The sequence below is a fragment of the Nipponia nippon genome, unplaced genomic scaffold (assembly GCF_047370975.1).
Source record: "Nipponia nippon isolate SJK-2023a ecotype South Korea unplaced genomic scaffold, ASM4737097v1 scaffold_3, whole genome shotgun sequence".
NCBI classification, from domain to species: Eukaryota; Metazoa; Chordata; class Aves; order Pelecaniformes; family Threskiornithidae; genus Nipponia; species Nipponia nippon.
The window spans coordinates 89,862-107,952 of NW_028262347.1; the positions used below are offsets into that span (position 1 = coordinate 89,862).

At 44.9% G+C, this 18,091-nt stretch overlaps 1 protein-coding gene across 1 annotated transcript; it reads right to left on the reverse strand.

The window, feature by feature from the left end:
* Positions 1–9,025: 9,025 nt before the first annotated feature.
* LOC104019906 (guanylyl cyclase-activating protein 1-like) lies at positions 9,026–15,043 on the reverse strand. The gene is made up of 4 exons (XM_009473252.2): positions 14,846–15,043; positions 12,067–12,216; positions 10,271–10,361; positions 9,026–9,237 (listed from the first exon to the last, which is right to left on the reverse strand). Exons 1-4 carry the CDS (start codon positions 15,041–15,043, stop codon positions 9,110–9,112), a joined length of 567 nt encoding a protein of 188 aa, XP_009471527.1. The 3' UTR covers positions 9,026–9,109.
* Between the last annotated feature and the right edge of the window lie 3,048 nt (positions 15,044–18,091).

Here is an 18,091-nt window from a genome sequence, read left to right on the forward strand (position 1 = left end):
AGAACTGAAGAAAGAAGACAGGGACGGGGATCAGCACAGAGGGACAGAGACAGAAAGAGACAGATGGGTACCAGGACATAGGGATTGAGAGAAAAAGGCAGGGACGGGGAGCAGGTCATTCAGATGGAGAAAGAAAAAAAGAGGGAGGGGGAGAAGGACAGAGGAACAAAGAGAGGGGCTAGAAGAAGAACAGGGAGAAGGACTAGAAGAATGACAGGGAGAGGGAGCAGGACACAGGGATAGAGGGGGGGACAACTAGGACTGAGGGACAGAGAAAGAGAGGGACCAGGAGCGGTAGGCAAGAATACAGAGAAGAACAGAGGTACAGGGAAGCAGAAAAAATGCCAGAGAGGGAAAGAGATGGTCAAGGAGTCAGATAGAGGGTCAGGGAGTCAGGCAGAGGGATGGAAAGGCAGAGAGAGTTGTAGGGATGAACAATGCGATAGAGATGGAGGCAGGGAGAGGCAGAGAGGTGGGCTGGAATGTGGAGGGGTAGGGGATGAGGAGGAGGGCAGGGAAGGACTGGGATGCAGAAGAGGGAGACATGCACCCAAGTGCCCAGAACTCACCGCAGCTCCCTCTCTCAGCGCTGTCTGGAGAATTTTACAATTCAGACGCTTCTTTCTTTTCCTCTCTCTCACTCGCCCATCCTCTTTTGTAGCTCCAGTCACTTGACTGCCATCCACCTAAGGACTATCTTGGTGTCTTATAGCTCTTAAAATATAAAGCTTCACAGATACCTGGTGCAACACACACAAATACATGGCTTTATCATACTTTTTGTTACACATACAGCCCCTGGGTTTTATTTTGGTGATCTAGTCTGCTGAGGACTACTAATGGGAATCCTTCCTCACCCAGAGAGACAGGGTTTCTCGTCTGCAGATAGAGACAGCTTCCAATTCAATCCACTTCTTTTATTCTTCAGCTGGTTTTACCTTTTTCTGGTCTCTCCAACTTCAGCCACGACAGCTACTCTTTAGAGCAAGCAAGTAAGTATTAGACTTTTCCCTTTTCACGAACACTTATATGATAACAAGGCAAATGAGAGACAACCGAGGCAAAACAAAGCCAGATGCTGTCAACGACACCCCCAGGGGAGGAACCGGTACCTCGCGTCTCACGTTGCTCTGGGGCACCGCGCATGCACAAGCGCCGAGCTGCAGCACCCCATTTTGGTCACTGGGTGGCAGCAGCGCTGCAGCTCCCGGCACGGCGCGCGGACCAACGCCGCGCCCGCCGCCTCCTGCCGAAAGACTGCAGGTCCCGGCATGCCCCGCGGCGCAGCATGGCCGGCCGGAGGCACTTCCGCACCCTGCCAGGCTGGTCTCTGCGCTCCCTCCCGGTTCGCAAAGTCCGTTCCTGGAAGTGGCGCCTGTAGTTTGGTAGCTGATCAATTAGTGCGACAGGCGGGGTTTGTTTCTTGTCATTGTCTCCGTGCCTGCTTTGTCAGGTTTGTCTCTGCATATTTTCTCGCTGGGGCCCTGCCGTTTCGCAGCTGACAAGGTCCCTGATCAGATAAGCTTGCTGGAATAAACATTCTCACCCTCTCACATGCCTTCATCAGTTAGCGTGACTGACCAGGTTGATGGTCAGGTTGGTGTCCTTGCATGTTCTTGTCTACGGCTTCTTCCTTTTCTTATTATCCCTTTTTGTTTTACATTGAGACGGGTCCTTGACTGGGTACCCTTAAAGGAACAAACACTCCCCTTCCACATACCCTTACCAACAGCACCTTCATTTCAACAAGGTCAGAATATCCCTAAGAGCCTGAGGTATCAGCTAGGTCTCCACAGCTGAAGCTGTCAGCAAGGTGGCAGTTTGAAAGCTCATGCTGCACATGGTGAGTGATGGGGATGTCAGTGTGACTGCTCATACCAAGGCACAGGCCTGCAAGAGAGCCCACGGCAGAGCTTTGGCAAATCCTTGCTAATATGACTGCGCAGCTGGCTGAGCTAAGAGTTGTGCTGGGGGAAGGGAGCGTCGGGCCGCAGCTGTCTTTGAGGCAAGCAAAGAAATAGGCGCTGGAGGAGGGAAACGCAAGAGACTTCTCTGAGCTGTGAGAGAACAGCTTGCGTTAAGCCTGTGTGGCAGATGCAGCCACCCTGAGAAAGACTGCATCTTTGTTACTTTTCATGCCTTTCGCCCTTACTTTTCGCACTCTTACTGGCCTATTGTGACTGTTGTGCTGTACCAAATCACAGGTAAATAAAGCCTTCGGCCAGTGGGAACAGACATGACCATATATGACCACAGGTAAGATTCAACTAGGGTATAAATGGAGTCCTGCCGCAGGGCAAATTGAGTTGGTCCTCCTTGGAGCAGTGGGTCTACAGTCGGGGACTCTCCCCTCAGGTCGGGACGCCGTCCAAGGTAACTCCTCGAGGTTGAGAGCCCTTGCCTTATTAGGTAAGTGATTGCACATTTTGAGTCGTCATTCTGAAGCTTAAGAATTCTTAAGTTGGCTGTGTAGTATTAAATTCCCGTTGTCATCCTGAACCTGTGGTTTACTAATGTTTGTTGGAGTACCAAACACTTTTGATTAGAATAAATATTATTTTTGGTTACATCACCTGCCTAATTTGACTTTGTGCTCCTCCACGACAGCCTTGAGCAAGGACATCCCTGCAGAGGAAATATCTTGATGAAGGATGAAATGTTTGTGGGGAGACCTGGGTTGTGGAGTCAGCAGTGTCAATGCCCAGTGGGTTTGGGGGAGCATCTGTGGTGGGTGTGTGACAGATGCACTTGGCCCCTTGACCAGACTGGCGGTGGTTTGGTAGGCCTGAGCTGTAGCCGGGCTGTGAACTCCTCTAGTTTCAATCTGTTCTCTGAAAACCCACAAAGGAGCAGAGTGACACAGTGAGCATCGATGCACATGAGCTTGGAACACCGATCATGCGATTAACGTATGAATAGCCTGTGGCTTTTCCAAGACTCATTTATCAAGGAACAAAGAAAGTTGTGCGTACAAGGAGTCTCCTGCATACCTTTTCCATCACATGTAATTTGACTACAAGCCAACCGCTTTGTCCCACAAATATGACAGCCTAAGTGAGCCTTCTTTGAGCTCTCCCTGCTAGGCAGCGTGGCTGCATGGTGGTGATCTCCCCTTGAGCTGGGACACCTCTCAAAGTTGCTCCTCAAGGCAGAGAGACCTTTTACCAATGACAGATCTTTGGTAAGTGACCGATACCGCGCATAACTTTGTAGTATGGTAACTTTGATTTTGTCATGGTAACTTTGATTGCATGCTGAATTGATGCTAATGAAACATTATATAAACTTTGCCTTAGTACATTTGCTTAGACATAAACCGTTGACCAAGTCTGAGACTAAGATTGGAAATAGCCACACCTAAGCTCCATCAGGAGTTCAGAAAGCAAGGGGGTCTACTCTGCACCTCGTGACTTAACGGGAAGGTCTTCCTTACTCTTTGCATTTCTTCCATTAGACGTAAACTGTTGTCCAAGTCTGAGACTAAGATTGGACCTAACTGCACCAGAGCTCCATCAAGGGTTTAGGAAGCAAGGGGTCTGTTCTGAATCTCGTGACTCAACGGGAGGGTCCTCCTTGTCCTTTTGTGTCCTCTGTGAATCATTCTAACTTGAGTGTAACTCGATTTTCCTTTATATGATTCTTCCATGCAGTAATTAATAGAGTGAACCTTGCCATCAAACTTTGTGAAGTCACACTTTTACAAGATCACATTAAAACCACTTTTGCTAATGCCTTTGTCGGTGATTCCTTAAGCGTTCTAAATCACCCATCCGCAATAGGGTGCCTGTACTTTCTGTGAGCAGCTAAATCAGATCTAAAGAAAGCGCTGAGAGCCATCAAATGCTGAGGTCCTACACTCCTTAGTGAGACTCTGCACAGGATGGGGAGACATTTGGGATGTTGGTGAGCAGGCAGAGATCTTTGCCAGCGGCGGGAGCCTGAGTAAAGTGGTGGCTTCTGAACAAACCTCCCTCCATCACTACTGTCAGTAGGAGGAAACGGCCACAGGGGGAGAGGCCTGCTGCAGGCACCGGGCATCCCTGCACCGCAGGGTGTGCCATCCTGCAAGGAGGCACAAATGACACCTGGATCTACAGAGGCACCTGGATCTGCATGGTGGCTCGTAGGGAAGTGTCATCAATGAGGTGAAAATGGAGAGGAAAGTCAGGGAAAGAAAGATGCCCATTGTGAGACAGATCTGTTTTCCCTCAGGCCCTGGTGGTCAGCTTGGCCAAAGAACAGGAGGAAGAGGACCCTGCAGGCCCAGCTGCTGGGCACTCACAAGGACTGACTTGAGTCCACGGTGAGGCTAGGCCCCTGTAACTGCCATGTCTCCCCTCCCTGCCTGCTTTAGTCCTGGCAGGGATCTCTGCCCAGGGATCTCTACCCAGCTCTGCATTTATGGTCTGCTGCGGTTATAGGGCTGCCCTTCTTTCTGTCCCACTGCCCAGCCACAGCTCAAGGGTCAGCACAGCCATGAGGGGGTGAGCAGCCTTTGGGGCCACCTGTGACCTTTTTGTCTTATTCTTGTTCCTGCAGGGAGAAAATGCTTGTGAGGAGTTGGACTCCCAGGTGGGACTGGTGGGCCCTCTAGCTTATGACTCACTGGCTGTGTCCTGCTGTTGGGCAGGGTCCTGCCTCAGCCACCTTCTCTGAATACAGGGTAAGGAGAGAGGGCACTTACCAGACTTCTTCAGCCTGATCTTCCCTCATTTACCTACCCATCAACACCAAGATCACACAGGGCCTGGGCTCTATCTGCAGAAGAGAAAGGGGTAAGCAACAAGCTTGGCTGGTCTCTTACACACATCGTGTTAATTCTCTCTTCTCCATGTCACAAGGGATCTCTGAAAGAAGGTGCTGGAGTCCAGCCTCCTCAGGGGCATCTTTCTTTGTGGTGGGGAGACAGGGCAATTGCCCACTGGTCTCTTGAGAGCAGGACATTGTAATGAACATCAGGGACAGACCCCCCTTCAAGTCTCTAGGAGAGACAGAGGATGATCACACAGCTAATCAAGGTCCCTGATGTTTTTGTAGCAGCATTCCTCCCTGCTTCCTGTCTCGTTGTGAAGCTTCCCAGGTGCCTTCTCCCAGCCCTTCCCTGCTCGTGGAGGAACTCTCCTGACCAGGATGAGAGGAAATCTGTTCAATGCTCAGTTAGGAGAAATCTGAGCTGAAGGTCTAGATTTTGATTTGAAGGCATTTTTTTAAGCCCATTTCCACTGTGTCCTGGGGGCAGGTGTTAGGCAGGGTTTTTAAATGATCCTTGAGGATGTGACATCTCCATGCTGGGTCCTTCCACCATCACCCACATGGTGGCCTGAGGAAAGGGACACAGGCAAAAGGATTTCAAAGGCTCATGGGACATACCCTCACTCCACACACCTGCAATCACAGGGCAAGTCCCCAAACCATGACAAGCGCAGGAGGCCTCATCCCCCACCTTTACCACATAAATATCTGCCCATCTGCAGCTCCTACATGCCAGAACCTGGCCCTTGGCCAGGCCTACAGCCTTCACGCTGGTTCCATTACCACACTCAGCACTGCACCTCCTGGGACACAATGTTCAGGAACTGCTCCAGCACCACCAGCTCCATGGTGTGACTCTGTGGTCCCAGCCAGTGCTGGGACAGCTCCTGTAAACAGCTTCCAGAGCCCTCTCTGCCTCCAGATACGTGAAGCCCTAACCCATGAAGCTGAACAATGAACTTGACACCTATCCCTTAACCATACCCCAAACTTCAAAATCCAACTCTCTCTAAACCCTAATCCTAAATCTAACCCCTACCCCCCAACCCAAACCCCTAAACTCTAATCTGAACTTTTAATTCCTAATCCTTAAACTACCAACATTAACCCAAATCCCAAACCTAAGCCAAAGTCCAAACCTAGACCTCTAATTCTAACCCCAGCCTGAACCCTAACCCTTGACCCAATCCCAAATGATAACTTCAACACTTAACATCGTAACCATATTCCCTAATCCTAAACCTGTAACTGCAAACCCTCACCCTAATTCAGAGAAGTTGTGGAGTTCCCATCCTTGGAGATACTTGAAAACCCTAATGTGCTGAATCCAAACCATAGCTCAGATTCTATCCTCCTCCTCCTCCTAATTCTTCTATTCTTCTACCAAAGGGAACAGTTTCAAGATATGTTTATTGTACATTTGTTTTAATCTTAACTATACAAAGAAAGCCAAGTAGGTCAGAAAACAATTATTTCCCTTTACAAATATTTCCTCTCTCCCTCCCCAGTTTCCCTTCCCATAGCTTCTGACAAAGGCACAGATACTGGCCAGACTGGTCTCTCAAAGAACACGCTGGCTGCAGAGCCAAAAAACAGTTAAACCATTCAGTAAGAACAGAAACATTAAGAACAAAACACACATCTACAATTCAGTGTAGTGATAGCATGATGTGGTTTGGTTTTTTTTAATCTATTATGATTAACTGCATCTTAGCTGGGAAATGCTCCAGCATCATCAGCAATGACAGCTATGGAAGAACCAGTTTTCTATAACATCTATTAAAAAAAAAATTAAACTCCGCTTACAAATATTCAGGATTATTATTGAGAATGTACTGTGTACATGCCCTTCTCCTTTATGTACATCAAAAAGATTCTGTATAGTGTGTATAGCAGCTTGCTGCAACACTGCTGGCAGCTACAACTTCTTGGTGATTTCTTTAATACATCAGCTGTACTTATAAAAATTCTTTACTTTCCTAAGAACTAAAAATAGGTTTTTTTCTGTATGTCAGATGATAATAAAAATGCAGTTTTACATATAAGTGAACCATGAAACGTGAGACTGAGGACTTGTAACAGGTACAGGAAAGGTTCAACAGTCTTGAAAAAAAAACCTCTGCCTTCCTCAGTCCATAGGGACAGCAGAGTCCAACCGCATATGCTCATAATTTTTTGTTGATGAGAAACTCAACGTGACCTGGCAATGTGCGCTTGGCACCCAGAAAGCCAACCGTATCCTGGGCTGCATCAAAAGAAGCATGGCCAGCAGGTCGAGGGAGGTGATTCTCCCCCTCTACTCTGCTCTGGTGAGACCCCACCTAGAGCACTGCATCCAGCTCTGGGGCCCTCAACATAAGAAAGACATGGACCTGTTGGAGCGAGTCCAGAGGAGGCCATGAAGATGATCAGAGGGCTGGAGCACCTCTCCTGTGAAGACAGGCTGAGAGAGTTGGGGTTGTTCAGCCTGGAGAAGAAAAAGCTCTGGGGAGACCTTATAGTAGCATTCCAGTACCTGAAGGGGGCCTACAAGCAAGCTGGAGAGGGACTTCTTACAGGGGCACATAGTGACAGGACAAGGGGTAATGGCTTTAAACTGAAAGAGGGTAGATTTAGATTAGATATAAGGAAGAAATTCTTTACTGTGAGGGTGGTGAGGCCCTGGAACGGGCTGCCCAGAGAAGTTGTGGATGCCCCCTCCCTAGAAGTGTTCAAGGCCACGTTGGATGGGGATTTGAGCAACCTGGTCTAGTGGAAGGTGTCTCCACCCATGGCAGGGGAGTTGGAACCAGATGGTCTTTAAGGGCCCTTCCAACCCAAACCATTCTATGATTCTATGATAATAATCCTCTGAAGAACTGAGCAATGTTTGCCAATACCCAGGTTGTGATTCCTCTCAGAAGCTCTAGGACTGTAGATGTGTGTACATGCCAGTGGCACTTGGAGTATGAGCCCGCCTGGCAAAATGTTGGCACCTCCTCTAAACATGATCACTCACTCTCTCTAGCTCCAGTGACAATAGTGACTACATCTCCCTTGACTTAGATGAAAGCCTAGACACTTTGTTCAGTATACGTACGTACATCGTAGAAGCTTAAATATAAGCAAGATTAAGTCCACTCTGAAGTCTTCTTGTTACAGGTCTGCGAGTTTGTCCTCCCGCACAGGAAAAACATGCCCAACTATGGCATAGGCACTCTGATGAACTTTTCCTGCATTCTTCATACCTTCTGGTTCGCTCTCCAGATTCAAAGGAGCTTCTGATTGTGACCTTACCTAACGTTAGTGAACAAGACAGTTTGCTCAGTTTCTATCCATGCTACATCGCTCTTCCCATCATGTACAAAGACACAATCATTTGTGCCAGCACTGATCTAGAGTATATCAACTTCACTCCAGTATTCACATTAACAGCAGAATTCACAAGCCACCTTGCTGAGTTGTTTGTTTTGCTTCTTAGGTTTATCTCCCCAAGAATAAAAAGAAAGAACAATAAAGGATGTGTGAAGCGACAATATTAGGATCATCTTCACGTACTTCATTTATTCAGTTGTATGAGAGGAGAGTAGTAGGACAATGAGTGTAAAAAAGATTTATCTCTCAGGTAATTCTTCTGCTTTGGGAAACTGAGTAGCATATTTTCTCTGGTTACAGAAGCTGCTCCTAAACTGTTGACTTGTTTGATACAGAGTTCTTTGATCACAGAAAGCTGCAAACAAACAACAGCATTACTGACAGTGCAGCTGGGAACAGATTTGTCACTATCAGCCTTAAAGACTGATTTTTCTTTCAGCTCTTGAGATCTTATGAATAAAGCTACTTCTGTAGAGACTACCAAATCCAAGCACATCTGGTACAGACAAACATGCTGGTGTTTATGATCTAATACCATTACAAGAACAGAGGAAGTTACATTTTTTTGATAGTTCTCTACACTGGTAATCGTTTGAAGCTCTTCTTTTGTACACATCAGAAATTCTCCACACTTCATCATCCAGTTCTGCTAGTGCTCTTCACAAACTTAGCGTTACTTTTAGTCCATTGCAAAGCCACAATCTGGGACACAGAATAAGGATGAAATTTGTGCCCTGAAACTTGGCCTTTAAATTTTAGGAGGTCAAGTCAAATATTGCCACCCAGATCCATTTTGTCTGAACCTGCCCTGCATGTATGTGGCTGAGCTACAATATTCGTACAGGAACATGCACTCAAATACACAAATATAGCAGTGTATTTCTGTTCCTACTTCCATAGGCGTGTTTATGGAAATTTTGTTTGTTTTAAAAAATGCTCTCTCTCCTTTCTGGTGTGTGTACACCCTTCTGTCTATTGGCACAGCATTTTCTCCCAGCTTGATTTATACGCTATGCCGACGGTTGTTGATCATGGCCACAATGTGTGACAGGTCCAAACTTTTCATCATAACCTCCATGAACTCCTCGTCTTTCCTTGCTCCCTCCACAAATTCATCCAGAGAAAGTTCACCTGTGTCAGACACAGACAGAAGGCATCAGAATCATGCCAATCCACATTTGAACAGGAAAAGGAGTATGGTAATCTAACTTTAGGGACCACTTACTATACGTGCACTGTTCTAAAGCACCAAGAGGCCTCAGAGAGTCTTTTCAAGCTTATATGAAACTTCCCCGATATCCAGGCAACTCCAGCTTCCTTTTTTTTTTTCCCCACACAAGGGAAAGAGTACATAAGAAAGAACAGAGGAAGTGCGTAGCTAAGGAGTGGGATCATAGCTTCCTATAAATAAGGCTGGATTAGCCACCTCCTTTTTGGCCTAACCTGTCATAGTCCTAACCGGTCCCATACTTGCTGGTTTTAATGTTTAAAAGAAGCGACAGAAGGAAGCTGTGGCAGGTAGAAATAGGTTTTCTGTCCTAGGCCAAAAAGCCTTTGTGCAGGGAAGCAGTTTGGCAGAGTTCTTCCGGAATAACAAAGAGCACATCAGAAGGTAATGAGCACATGAAGTGGCAAGGAAAGAAATATCTCTCAGGGACAGACAGCGACTACAGTGGCATTGACCAGCTTTTGACAGACTGGTCCATAGCACTTCATGTGCTTGCTGTACTGCCTGTAGCAGACCTGGTGAAGAAACTCTCAACTTCAACATTAAATTCCAGTTCTTCCTTTCCATGCTGCTGAAATATTTAGGAGCAGCTGGGGCCATCTGTTAATACTTGCCACTTCTAACACTGACATAAGCTACACAGCAACATAAAAAAAGGCAAAAAAAACCCACTTCAAAACCCAACTACCGAATTCATGTGGACAGAACACAGCTGAGACTTAGTACAGGGAACAAATCCTGTCATACTGATTATGTATGATGCAAAGAGAAAAATGCCTTAGCAAAATTCATGGAGAATGCATTACTGGATGAGAATTCATATAACAAGCAAATATAAAATGAAGAGGCATAAAGTTCAATCAAGAAAGGAAGACATGGATGTCTCTCTGTAGCACAGAGACCATCTGAGGTGGATGACAAAGACAGGAATCTTACCATCTCCATTCACATCAATTTTGTTGAAGACTCGGTTGGTGAACTCTTCTGCACTAGTTTCATGGTCACCACCATTAATAGCTCGAATAGCCTAAAAGAAAAGAGCAAGAATAGGAAGCTGCTTAACGGCTCCCAAAACGATAGACTGATTCCACTGCAGCCTGTCAGCGTAGATTCAGAACAAGACAGTCATGCCTGGTACCTTCCCCATACAAATGAACCAGCATCATAGGAAAACACAGCAGAAATCATCAGGCCTTATGGCTGGCACTAAAGGGTGCAAAGGGAACATGGTTCTGGAGCATAGAACAAGCAGTGAAACCCAGAGGATCACCCTAAATCTGCTTAGGTAGAGGTTAAGCACTGCAAAAATGGCAGAATCAGGATCCACTTAACTGATCCACTTTCTATTACCCTATGGTCTACCAAGCCCAATAAACACTGTCAAACACCCTCCATATTTGATATTATGAAATTCCTTTGTTATATGCTGTGGTCATTTATTTCTATTCTTGCTTTCCCTATTTCCATTTATATACTGCTTCCTGTGTGTCCTGCTTCTCCCTAAATCTCACTGGAAATTCACTTTCAGCTTGAGAAAGTTTAAACATTATTCACTACTGTTTACCACAATTCATCTTATTCATAACCATATCGTGCAGGTTTCTCTTTTCTTTCCATGCCTAATTGTTCCCTTTGTTTAAGGATGTCCATGAAATATGTGATTCCAGAGCCTTCATATTGATTCTGAGACTGTTCATTTTCTAGTTCTTACCTTCTGATATTTGGTAAGTTTCTTCGTTCTTTTTCAAGTGCCATTTTACTAAGTATCACCTCAGCAACTTCCTAAGGCTGCCAAAAAAGACACCCACAAAATTCAAAGGGCACTAAATTGGTTGCCACCAATTATCGCTCACAGGACTTGTTTCTCAAGAGCTCTGTGTTAAATAATTACTATCTGTGGCTTCACAGTGATGTCTCAGTATTTCTATTGCAAGTTATTAGTAGGAGGCTGTATGTTATTACAGTTATTGATTTTGTTAGGTTTCTTCAATGCCCAACACTAAAATTCATATCCAGATGAGAATGCATTACTAACATCTTTTTAGTGGTTTTAATTGTGGACAGCTCAGGCTTCAAATCTTTATCAAATCCATTTTCTGGCCTTTCATATTCAGAAGTGTAAATTATTTAGGGTCATTGAATCTTTTCTGCATCTTTCTAGTTTCCCAGTCTCTACAGAATAATCTGAACTTCAAGCATAATTCATTCTGAGATATTCATAAGGTCATGTTTATGCCTGTAATTCCAACACCTTCCACAATAGCTATTTGCATACAATTTTTTCCATTGAGAGTCATTCTTCTTCAAACTATTTGCCAGAGTCAGAAATGTTTTATTACATTGACATTTAGGAGCTGGTTCTAAAAAGCAAACTGGGAGTAACTCTCCAACTACTATTCGCATGGGGAAAAGGACATATGCAGGACACATTGCAGAGACCGCAACTGACAGTCATGGAGTCTGAAATCCTGGAAAGTGCAATTTAGGTCCTAGGCAGCTAAAACAATTTTATGCAGATAGCTATGCTGTAACATATGCTGTGGTGGTAAAGAAGAGTCTGTCAAGTCTGCTTACTGGACTATGAGATTGTGGGGAATTCTGCTGAAAGAAAGAATGCTGTTAAAGAAGGTCTCATCCATGATCATCCATATGGGGAATAGCAAAAGTCTTACTTGTGTGGTGGAATTTGTCTTTAAGGAAAGAGGAAAGATCACAGACCCCTAGAGACTTACCTTAATGATGTTGAGCAATTCATGTCGATCAATGCAGCCATTGCCGTCTACATCATACAGCTTGAAATACCACCGCAATTTCTGCTCCATCTTCCCACGGAGAACGAGGCTGAGGGCAGCCACATATTCCATGAAGTCAATATATCCATCCTGTGGGAAAACAAAAACCAAATTGTGACAGGAACAAGCTGAGGGAGTTATGGCTCTGGAGCTATTTTACCTTATTGCTCTTTAGATTCACAGCTAAAAGAGAAAGAAAACCAAATGGCAACGACTTAGACTTAGGAAAAAGCTTTAGTGTACACACACACACACACACACACACATGTGCGCGAACATGCTATTTCTCTGGCCACCTTTAAGATCTCTTAAATACCTGGATTGCTAAAGTTATGATCACTTACATGTCTCGTCTACTCTGTGCTTGCCACCTGCGGAGATGGAACCTGTCACTCCTCATGGCTAGTGTGAACGAACACCTCTCTGTCCACCAGAGCTGACTGCCTATGGCCTGCTGGGAGAGAAAACTGATCCAGAGCCCTGGCTGCCAGAAAAGCGGAATGTAATTTTACCCTGGGTTTTCTGTACTATTCTGCTTTGTCTTTGTGGGAAACTACTGCTATTTCAGTAAGCCATAGATCTCTTCTCCAATCTCTGAAAAAAAAAGTGACTGAAGATATTTTTTAAAATACATAGAACATGATTTGACAGCTGGAAAAATTGTTCTGTATTTAGGTTTTTAAACATTCCATTTCTTGAATCTACAAAGAAACTCAAAAAGCTCTTGTTTCATCTGTAAGAAAAATGCCAGACAGTAAAGGTTCATAATCCCTAGATTTAACACTGACTAAAATGTGAAGTGGTTAAAAAGAAACAACAAATAAAGTGCATATCTCTGTCAAAGATTCTGAATAATTACGTCAACAAATTACAGAGCAAAAAAAATGAAACTTTCATTTATTGAGGTATTTAAACAAAGTCAGATGCCTTTCTGAAATGGATGTAAATAGATATACGTAAAAGCCGAATGTAGGTGGACTAGCAGAGCACTACTGTTTTACAGCAAGGATCACAACATTTTAAAATATTCATTCAGGATCATTGTAGTACTCCCCTTACGCGGGTTTTTCATAACTTCATTGAGGAAAGTCACAGAAAACAAAGACAACCAGCTCTAAAGGTGAGAAGGAGGGCATGATTGCAATTTATAAAATAACTCTATTGAAAATTTATCCTCTTTGTCCTCAGCAGAGTCCTCAGAATCTGAGGGTCCAGAGGGCAGATGATTCCACCCATTGTCAATGTCTGTATTACTACAGGGTGGCTCTTCCTCTGGGTGCTCTTGTTCCTTGCCCTTGTTTATAAAAGGAGCTTAGATGATTAAGTGGCTAACTATTAACAGGCTAAGATTAACTGATGTAGGTCCATCTCCACTGGTTGCCACACTCTTACTTCATTCCCCTTGAGATCACTATCACTTTATTTAGAAAATAGCTTTTTATCTTTGTATTACCAAATTTGAATTTGAGACTCCTTAAAACGTTGTTTACTGCATAACATGTGGCTCACAGGAGAACTTTGGAATGCGTAACATCCTCGAACAAAGTCCTTAAACATCCCAAGAAACGTCAGAGGTAAAGGGAAAGAATTGTGCAAGAACTGTATATATGTTGGTTTAGTTTATAAAACTGCTTCTCATCACTACCATCATCCTGGGCACAGAGAACTTTAGGATGAGAAAGGATATTCTTTGAGATTTGCAGTCATTTCCAGTCATTACATCCACCACAAGACTTCAGCTACCCTAATGGAGCCTGGCTGCTCCTCTCTTACCTTTTTAAGAATTTTGTAGTATTCTTTAGCATTCCTTAATTCCTTATGCCTACTCACCTGTTGTTCAAACCAATGTTCTTTGCTCAGTCCCTAGGCTTTCCTTCTTCAAAACTGACCCTGTGCTTCCCCACCTGTTTCACATGTCTCTGTGACTAGTTCCTCCTTGACTCACAGACATTTGCTCCAGCCATTTCAGAACCTTGGAGCAGAGAACAAAGCTGAATTTTCCCAGGCTGCCATAAACCCATATTTCTCTGTCATTGAGATTACAGGCCTGCAAACATAGGCTTAAGTATATATGGATAAAAAACAGGCAAAAGTGAGGGGCATTGCATGCTTAAAGGAATTATGTGGGCTACAGTTTCTTACCTTAGAGACAGCCAGTAGTCGCCTGTCACAGTGAGGAATACTACCACCTCCCAGCTACTGCTATACGCTACACCTCCTAGCCCTGAGGAGAGCCACATAGATTGTCTACCCATGCAGCATTAATTTCAGCTGCCAAATACCTGGAAATTACTTCCTCTGTGAATGTTATAATGATTTCTATTGTGTTTGATTCCTGTAGTCTCCTCTATCTGATACAGATATATTTTTGAATAATAAGAATAAGAACATATAAGAAAAATACTGAAATCTCCTTCATAAGTATTTTGCCAGTCAAACAAGGCCATGTCAATTAATACACAATAAGGAATTCTCAAAATTCAAAGATGAATTTGCACAAGGTAGTTAGATAATAAAGTGCTATTACCTATGGTTATGTTATCTATGTCATTATCTATGCACAGTAATTTGCTCCTTGCGTTTGGCTACTTTACGTTAGTGTCCCTCAGCAGCTTTCCACACCAATGTTTGTAAGAGAAAACCAAGGACTCTAAAAGCGCAGGACTTGGTTTGCTTTTAAGCAGTACGAGGCAGTTAATTTCCTTGCCGGAGAACATACCTTGTTCATGTCAAACGTGCGGAACATCTGCTCAATGTACTCATTGGCCTCTGGATCCAGCCCTCGAAGCCCAAAGAACTGTTTAAATTCATGCTCCGTCAGCTGTCCAGAAGGACACTCCGTCATGAACTTTTTGTACCAGTGGTGGATCTCAATAGCCTGCAGATCATCCACTGTGGAGCTGTTATTGTTCCCCATGTGTATGCGTGGTCAGAAGAATGGCGCTACAGGAATGATCCTCTTCCTCCTGTTGCTCTCGCAGCACTGCCCATCTGCTCCTGTCCACGTTCAACATTAGTGTCAGTTAAGTGAGGGATCTAACTTTCCACAAGCCAATTATAAATGTTAATCTGCTTAGAGGCTGATTTACAAACCCGAAAGTTTCAATGATACAAACCGTCTTCTTGGAATGGAAAGGAGGTGCAAGATAATCTAGCAAATCACTGCTATTTCAGAAGCCAAATCAGAAAGGGTGAGAAGGTTAATCAGACATGGGCATCAGAAGCTACACTGGCTTGGTACACTACCCTATTTTTAACCTTGATATAATTATACATGAAGATAAGAGGAAAAGGCTACAGGATGTGGGATTTGAGGTAAAGATCTGCTCCTCTAACTGGATTTGAGAGTCTGTTTTCTCAAACAGAAATGTTGGAAAAGGCTCATCCCCACACAGGCAAACAGGCACAAAGGAGCAATGGCAGGTGGGGGGACCCAAATAATCCCCTGACCTGGCTGATCCCAGAACCACCACAGAAGTGTGATCAACCCATAAAAGGCTCATCTGCACAAACAGGAAGAAGCAAAAAGAGACAACCACAGGCTGGGGAACCCAAATAACCCAGTAAGAGAAATGAAGCCCCTGTCCTGGCTCCCTCTAAGGCTGTCAGAGGGGAGCCATCAGCCCCATGGGCCTGGAGGTGACACCCATCACAATGAGTCAACGGGAGAGGTTGTCAGAGTACCTTACAGACTGAGTGGGGTTACTGCTTAGGGGTATGAAAAGCATTGTGGGGTGCAGGGGAAGAACATTTGAGGACTGCACAAGATTTATAATGGGATGTTTAGGGGAGGCACGAAAGGTGGGGAAAGGGATGGGTCTTTGTGGTTTGGGTATGAACAAGCATGGGAAAATGGAGGGAAAGGGGATACAAGGGGCTGGTTGCATGTATAATGGTTGCTGGTCAGTATGAGTGTCGAGCCATGCCCTGTGCCTGATCAGCACAGTCTTTCCTGTCTTCTATCATGTCTAACTCTTTTTCTGGCTGTGCAGCTCTGTGTGTGCATGGGGATTTAAGTGCCCACAACTGGAGTGGGGACCATGGGTCACAGAAGCCTGCATGTATTTGGTGCCAGCAACTGGAATCAGTGAGGATCTAAGCACCAGCAACTAGTGTCAGACCGTGGATCACAGGGTCCCACATGTCTTGGGTGCTAGCAACTGGAGCGAGTGAGAGTATGTATGTCAGTATACGATCACTAGTGAATATCAAGCCAGACTAGCCAGCAAATAGGTTAAGTGGTTTGGGAACCGGGTGTATGTATGTCTCTGTTAGTGAGACAACTGGTGGAGTTGACTATCAGAAGGACCAGGGGTCCAGCCCAACTGCTGGAGAGACTGTAAGGTGTGGGGTTGAGGGAGACACACTTGTCTGTGTGTGTTTCTCTGAGCAGGAGACAGACAGCTGGAGAAAGCAAGGTTCCTGAGAGTCTCATCACAGTAACTGGAGGGACCCACAGTGTACATATTTGTGTGTATGTTGGTGTGTGCAAGGGGATCTGTACCAGCAACTGCAGTGGGGCTGTGGGCCTTGGGGGTCTAGTATGTCCAGGTGCCAGCAGCTGGGGAGACCAGGCATCCAGAGCCAGCTACTGGGTAGACTGAGCCTTGTGCATATGTGTATATTTCCCACTGATGGATCTTCATCCTGATCAGCCAGAGAGGGGGACAGGATACAGCCATTGGTGCTGTTTGTGTTTGTGTGAGTGCTGGGTGCTTCTGTCTGCGTTGCTGGCTGCGTGTACATGTATATATGTGTTGTGTACATGTGTTTGTGTGTGTGCCTACTAAGAATACATTCTCAGCTTTGCAACTGGTTGGACCTGGGGGCATGGAGCTGTAGCAGCCTCACCTCCATCAGGCCACCAGATCTGGCAACTCCTAACAATAGCACAGAATCAGAGGCAATCACCATCTTTACTTAGGAATGGTCATTCCAACATTTTGTCCTCACAAACCTGTATCTGTTAAAACATAGTAATAGTGTAATTAAAAAAAAAATGGAAACCTATAAACATTTTATAGTAAAACAAAGAGAAGTAATTTTAGATCCTGAAGCAATGAACAGTGCTTAACAGTCCATGTACTTATCTTTTCTGGCCAGCATCATAAACCAATGTAAGTAGTACCACCTCAAATTCATTTTCTCAAGAGCATATTAAATCAATGCAACAAGACCACGTATCACAAGTATTTCAGTTACTTATACTGAAGCTGCAGATAAACATTATTAAGACCATTAAAAGATTGTCTGTGTTACTGAAATGTAGTGAGATACTAGTGTAACTGAGCCTTGGAAATTATCACCATTAATCCATTTAAGAAGGACAGTATGTAAAGGAGATGGAGGATTTCTATCACTGTTAGACACCATTCCTAAACATTCTCAAACTAAGAACTCAGCATTATGCTCAAAATCTTGTTTATGGACAAAGAGGAAGCATACCTTACATATAGAACCATAGATCACAGAACAGTTTGGGTTGGAAGAGACCTTAAAGATCATCTAGTTCCAAACCCCCTGCCATGGTCAGGGACGCCTTCCACCAGCCCAGGTTGCTCAGAGCCCCATCCAGCCTGGCCTTGAACACTGCCAGGGCGGGGGCATCCACAGCTTCTCTGGGCAGCCTGTTCCAATGCCTCACCACCCTTACAGTAAAGAATTTCTTCCTTATATCTAATCTAAATCTACTCTTTTTCAGTTTAAAACCGTTATCCCTCATCCTATCGCTACACTCCCTAACAAAGAGTGTCCCCCCCCCCATCTTTCCTGTAGGCCTCCCTGAAGTACTGGAGGGCTGCTATAAGGTGTCCCTGGAGCCTTCTCTTCTCTAGGCTGACAACCCCAACTCTCTCAGCCTGTCTTCATAGGAGAGGTGCTCCAGCCCCCTGATCATCTTCATGGCCTCCTCTGGACTTGCTCCAACAGGTCCATGTCTTTCTTATGTTGGGGCCCCCAGAGCTGG

Excerpts from the sequence above, each read along its gene's own strand:
- LOC104019906 (XM_009473252.2), bottom strand. The coding sequence starts at position 15,043 with ATGGGGAACAATAACAGCTCCACAGTGGATGATCTGCAGGCTATTGAG. Across the intron at positions 10,362-12,066 it reads AATTGCTCAACATCATTAAG|GCTATTCGAGCTATTAATGG; the intron begins GTAAGTCTCTAG and ends CTTTTCTTTTAG. Across the intron at positions 9,238-10,270 it reads AATTGATGTGAATGGAGATG|GTGAACTTTCTCTGGATGAA; the intron begins GTAAGATTCCTG and ends TGTCTGACACAG.